We start from the raw sequence: 6,351 nt of genomic DNA, 5'->3' as shown, positions 1-6,351 counted from the left end.
CACAGAAGCAAGAAAGGAGAGAGGTTGGAGGATACAGTGGGGTAGCTAGCAGTTCAAATGCTGCAGAACTGCTTCAGAAGAAGAGCTGGGAAAAGGGCCCAGAAGATCATCTGGTTCAGGAGAGACGCTTGCCAGAGCAGCAAGTTAGGTGCCCTGTGAACCAATTTGAAACATCTCAAATTAGAGTCCTGCGTCCTCCACAACCACCTGGCAATTCCTTGAGCTAAATGTAAACATAGAGGAGGAACCCAAGAGTTCCTGAAATCATTTGGTTATTATTCTTTTCCTGTTCTTAGAAATGCTGTCTCTTTACAATGTTTTTAGTCAAATGAAAATATCTTGATTGACTGAGCTGAGCCACCTTCAAACTCAGAATTCTAGATCAGGGTGGGTCCTTCTGCATTTCCTGGAAATCCTGTTCCTTTCTGGCATGTCCTCATAAAACATGCAATCAACAATAGCTGACATTAACTAGCACCTGTTACACACCAGGCACCTGACCAGTATCTTCTCTTCCCCTTCATACATCAGTACAGGGTAGACTTAATACTCCCTCATTTTGCAGGGAGCAAACTGAAGCTTTCCCAGGGAGCCACAGACAGTGAGGGTTGGGGGCCAAGATTTCAAACCAGGTGTGTCTGATACCGAAGTCCCTGTGGATGGTTTTCTACTCCATCATGACTTTCCTCAAAACAACCTATCAGGTGATCTGATCACGTGGAAGTCCTCAAACTCTCAGGCCCCATGGTATGAAAAGATCTCAGTCTGCCAATATGTTTTCTCATTTTGAAAGAAAACGAGGAAAATCCTTCATCAATAAACATCCAGTGACCTTGAACTCAACTTGGTTGCAATATCCAGCCTGACTCCTCTGCCACCATTTCCCAGGACCCCTTTATCCTCCTAGCAAATCAAAAAGACCCCAAGTCTATGTAGAATGAAAGTCCTGGGGGAGTAGGCCTGGCCCAATTTGACCATCAAGGTACATGACACTTTGGCTGTTAGATCCCCATCCCCATGGATATCCCCTTCCATGCTTGAAAAAGGATTTGCGGTAGTTTTGCCTATGAAAGCACCAGTGAAACTGAATGGTTAAAATAAAAAGGAAGTCTCTAAGAGTTAGAGCATCTGGGTTCAAATTCTCAGGGATGCTAGAAGAACGGAGTAAGAAGGAGGCCAAGTATAGAGGGAGGCTCCAGGCCGGCTACCCTTCCCCTCCCACTATAGTTGGAACAGTTCCATTTTTATGTATTTTGCATATTGAGATTCCCATTAAGATTTTATTTGGAGAAAATCTTCTGAGGCAAAAAAATAATAATAAAAACTGAAAGTCGGTGATTTAGGGAGAGGGAAATGAGGACAAACATAAGCTGAGTGGTTATGAGGCCCACTGCTTGGTAATTTAAAGGCCCTTAGCCCCAAGAAGATTATTGTGTCTCCAACCCCCTCTGTGTACTTCAAAATAAAAATCAATATTAAGCTATAAAACTTACATGTTTTATGCAATGAAAATAACTTATTTCTCCATTTGTCTAATTTCAGAAGTCTGGATATGTTCATGTAAGCTGGCTGTTCTCAATTTTTCACCTACCTCTTATTTGCTGGGGCCCCGAGCGCAAGCTCACTCCTTCTAGGGCTTGATGCAGTGGTCCAGGCTGGAATTCTCTCCAGTCTCCACAGTATCCCTGAGAAAGGAGGCCCGGCCATCTCTATCTGATAGAGGAGGAAACGGGGGCTCAAGGAGATTGGATAACTTGCATGGAATTCACATGGCAAATAAGGAGTTAGGGTGGCATTAGAACCCAGCTCTGCCTCTGTCCAAATTCTGGGCTTTTTCCAACATGCCTGGCTTCGATCAAATTAAAGCAACATGGTCAAGATGAAGATTTTAAAACAGGGACCAGAAGCCATTTGGCAGCACATATGTGCCTGGCACATAGCAAGGGCTCAGGAAACAGCCCTTTTCCATCCCTTTCCATGCGGTACCAGGCACTGGGTCTTGGCCTCTGGCTGATGGTACCTGATGCCTGAACCAGGGTGACCAGTCATTTGTCCAACTCCACTGCCCTGCCTGTGCAGAAACTTCTCCCATCTAACCCCCAACTCTTCTTTTGGCAGGTTGCCACATCTCCCCAAGCCAGGCCTGCCTGAAGTACTGCATGCAAACTTGGCTGCTGGCTAGGGCACATTAAACAGAGTTGTAGGCATGGACTTCGTCATGAAGCAGGCCCTTGGAGGTGAGGCCCTAGCCCTGCACCCCATGCCCACTACCCAATCCAGACCCAGGTGGGAGGGGCCTCAGCACACCAGGCCCCCCCATCCCCAGGCTTGCCTCTATGACCCTGTCCTCTCCCTCCCCAACCCATCCCCCACAGGGGCCACCAAGGACATGGGGAAGATGCTGGGCGGAGAGGAGGAGAAGGACCCTGATGCACAGAAGAAGGAGGAGGAGCGGCAGGAGGCACTTCGGCAGCAAGAAGAGGAGCGCAAGGCCAAGCACGCACGCATGGAGGCCGAGCGTGAGAAGGTCCGGCAGCAGATACGAGACAAGGTCAGCACCACCCTCTTGCCCATCCTGGAATGTAAGGGGTTAAAAGGGTCTCCCAAAACCTCGGGCTCCCTTGAATCCCAGCTCTCACCTTAGACCTAGTTCTCTCTGAGTCTCACTCTTTTCATCAGAAAAATGCGTGTCAAGGAACACCTCCCTCAAGGACTGTTCTGGGGATTAAAAAAGGTAGTGGATATAGTAAGTGCTCCCTAATGTTTGCTGCTACAGGTCCACAACCTTGTACCCAAAATCCTGGAGACCAAACAAGTTTGGAGCCCAGAATTTGGGGATTTTTGGAAAGTACTATAGTGCCCTGAGCACTGTTATGTGTCACTCCCAGTGAGTTTGCAGCTGCCACCCTATGCCAAACAGCTCAATACTTGTCTGCTCGCACTGCAATAAATCAAGGCTATGAGTAGGCTTCCATCAATTCCAGTCAAGTTTTGTCACCAAAATTGGGCCCAAAGCATGTGGGAGAACATTCAGTTTTCAGATCTTGGAGGATTTCAAAAGAGCAAAGAAATTATGTGGGCAGGTATTAATTTTGAAGGAAACCCCAGGCACCATCTCTCTTTTATTAAATACCAACTGAAGGCAAGCACAATCCCACAAGGAATGTGCCCTTATCCCCATTTTATAGATGAGAGGACCCATGGGCTCACAGGGAGTTCCCATGAGCTGCCTCAGCCACATGTGCATGACCTTGAGATCCAGCTCTCTCCTTGCCCTGTTCATGCTCCTCTCCACCCTTCCCCTCCCCAGTATGGGCTGAAGAAGAAGGAGGAGAAGGAGGCTGAGGAGAAGGCAGCCCTGGAGCAGCCCTGCGAAGGGAGCCTGACCCGGCCCAAGAAGGCCATACCGGCAGGCTGCGGGGACGAGGAGGAGGAGGAGGAGGAGAGCATCCTGGACACGGTGCTCAAATACCTGCCCGGGCCACTGCAGGACATGTTCAAGAAGTAACCGGCCCTCCCACCACATCCCCACTCCACTTGTTACTTTTTTTTTTTTTTTTTTTGGTTCTTTCTTTTCTTTTTATTCATTTAAGTCTCGGTTCTGAAGGGGAAAACCTCAGTTGGCCTCTGTCCCCCTTCCCTGGCCAGGGGCTCCTCCCCCTCAGCACTCTTCACACTCCCTTCATCCCAGGGTATCCAGCCTCCACCTCACTCCCAAGTTGCTTGACAAGAAGAAGACAGCTTTTCTCCAGCAGGGGGTATTGAACCCAGTACAGGAAGCACTGGGGGGCCCCCTCCAGAAGCCTAAGGTCTGTGCTGGTGTGGTAATCCCCATACTTTCCTTCATGCACCCCACTGCCAGGAGGACCACTGTCCCCAGCCAGCCAAAGTAATGACACATTCCAGCCCTGCCCAGCATGCTGACCTTTGGCCTCTAAACCCCAGTGGGCCTCCAGGTCAGGGCAGGGACATTGAGTGGCCTGGCTCTGAGGAAGGGAGTCAGGGTAAGTCTGTCCTGTTAGGGCCTAGCCTGAGGCTGGCCTGTTCTGTTCTGGCCAGGCCTGGGTCTGGGCAGGAGGCTGGGGCTCTCCTTCTTTCCTCCCTCTGATGACACCCAGTCTAGGAGCATTCCTCTCCCAACCCCCACCTGAAGAGGCCTAGCCCCTGCCAAGCCAGTCCCTCCAAATGGATCCTCTATGGACTTTAACTCATCTATGGAGGGGCCCCAGGGTAAGGCAGCCCCTTGTTTCTTCCCCCCCACTCCACTTAGGTCCTGGAGGCCCACTGCCAGGCTGGGCCCGGCTTGCCCAGCCAAGGGGCTGCCCAGGCCCCCCAGAAAATACTTGGAGCCATTGGGCAGCGATGGCCCATGCCATGGGGCTCCCCCATTGGTGCAGCCAGGCTGCCCCCCTTCTTATCCACCCCTCTTCCTCACCTCATCCTGTTCATGTGCTTCCAGGGCCCCACGGTCCACAGGAGGACCCTTCCTGGCCAAAGCCCCAAACTTTTTGGGAAAAGCCAGTCCCCAGTTGACAGAGGGCATCTGTTCTTTCATCTTATTGGCCAAGAACAAACTCTCCTCTGGGATGTGTGAGACTAGCATTTGTTACCCCCACCCCGAATTGTCAAGGCCTCCTTCTCAGTAAGCTGTGTGAGAACTGGGAAGCCATGGAGCAAATGAGAGAGGAAAGTGTTTGTCCAGGCATGCGTGAATGTACATGGCAGAGACTGCATCAGCAATTGTATGCCCAGAGATTATACATAGAAGCCTATGATTAGAGTGTCTTGAGATTGTGTGTGTGTGTGTTAGTCAACATCCCTGTGTGATGTATGTTAGGCAGCCTTGTGTATGTATGCTTGTTTGAGGTGGTATGTGTGAGTTGAGATTGTGTCATATGTGTGTACTAACCATCTCATATGTGTGTTAGAGCTTGCATGTGTTAGCTAGTATCTGCATTTGTTTTCAAAAATAGCATGTATGTCAGGAGTGATGAGAATGTGTTAGATGTTGTAGAAGTATGTGTTTGAGAGAGTTGCCAGAAATGCTGAGACTGTTGTGTGCATGTGTTTGGCTCTGAAAAGGCAGTTGTGTGCAGGACGTGTGCCTGGGGAGAAGGAACATAGGTAAGATGACCCCTCTTGGCCCCCAAATCACTAGTCACAGATGGCCACATCCAAGAGGAGACCTTGTCCTTGGCCTAGAGTCCTCCTGCCCTTGGAGGGTTCCTGCCTGAAGTCCTCAGAAGTCCACTGGGACAGACCCAGGCAGTGCCCCAAGAAGCCATGCTGGGCCCCCACCAGGGCCTACCCCAAAAGCAGGGGATAGGGAGGGGGCGACTTGCCTGTCCCGAAGCCCCTGCCCCATTGGCCCCAGTTTGCATTCTGCAGGTTTTCCATTTTAGTGAATTTATGCTTTTATTTCAGAGAGAGACATGGGTCTTCTCTGTCTGTTTCCAATAGTTAAAGCCATATCAGTTAGACTGCAATACTTTAAAGATGAGACAAAACAATCCATATGTTTAGGGAACTAGAAAAGTCCCCTGGTCTGTCCCTTCTCTGGGGAGCAGGGCCTCAGCAGCTCCAGCTCCCTGGACTTGCCCTTCTCCCCCGCCCACACCCCCTCCCCTGTGCCCCTGTGTCCCGTCCCCCCAGGGGGCCTGTGTCTGTGTCTGTACCTGTTTCTGTGATGGGGAGCCACCTTGCACCCCTGTTGTCTGCTTGTCTGTTTGTATCTGTTATCCCGGGCAGGATGGTCATTCTCAGGAGCCCCGGGGTCCTGGGGCAGAAACAGGCAGAGCCCAGTCCTGGGCCCCAGGCCTCCCCAGACCCTGTGTGTAGGTCCTACCTGGACACAGGGGTGAATCCCAAGTGTTCAGAAAGCTCTCCCTCTTGACAGGGGCCCGCAGACCTCAAAGGTGGTACCAGGGCACAGAGAGTGCCAGATGGACAGTGAAGACCGAGGCCCAGGGAGCTTCAGATGAGCAGGCCCGAGGAACCCCAGATCCCCAAGCGACATCCCTCACAGTCTTCACAGCCCCTCTGCACCCCCAGAGCAGGCTCAGGGCTTTTCCCATATGAGAGTGCCTTCCAGGCTGGCTGGCTTAGTCTGGTGCACATCCTGGACTCCTTTAGACTCCTCCAGCCTGCTTCTGAGCAGGACGACTGGAGGTTTTCCTGGAGGCAGGGACAGGGGGAGAATTTCTGCCTGGGGCATTCCACCATAACTCTTGGGTCCAGGGGAACACTATGACCATCATTCCTGACACAGACCTTACTGTGGAGAGAGGCTAATATGTGGCCCAGAGAGGATGTCATGTGCAAACACACTTGTGGGAGCACAAAATATTTGTG

The 6,351-nt window shown here is 51.1% G+C and overlaps 1 protein-coding gene across 1 annotated transcript; it reads left to right on the top strand.

Moving 5' to 3' along the window:
• Nucleotides 1-2,206: 2,206 nt before the first annotated feature.
• CPLX2 (complexin 2) lies at nucleotides 2,207-3,667 on the top strand (the record flags this gene model as incomplete). Its single annotated transcript, XM_082834866.1, has 3 exons — nucleotides 2,207-2,237; nucleotides 2,376-2,551; nucleotides 3,311-3,667. 3 exons carry the CDS (start codon nucleotides 2,207-2,209, stop codon nucleotides 3,506-3,508), a joined length of 405 nt encoding a protein of 134 aa, XP_082690992.1. The 3' UTR covers nucleotides 3,509-3,667.
• Nucleotides 3,668-6,351: the final 2,684 nt, after the last annotated feature.

The sequence above is a fragment of the Leucopleurus acutus genome (genome assembly GCF_964270905.1).
Source record: "Leucopleurus acutus genome assembly, chromosome: 3".
NCBI classification, from domain to species: Eukaryota; Metazoa; Chordata; class Mammalia; order Artiodactyla; family Delphinidae; genus Leucopleurus; species Leucopleurus acutus.
The sequence above is the reverse complement of the archived record's forward strand: the minus strand, read 5'-3'. Positions and strand labels throughout refer to the sequence as shown.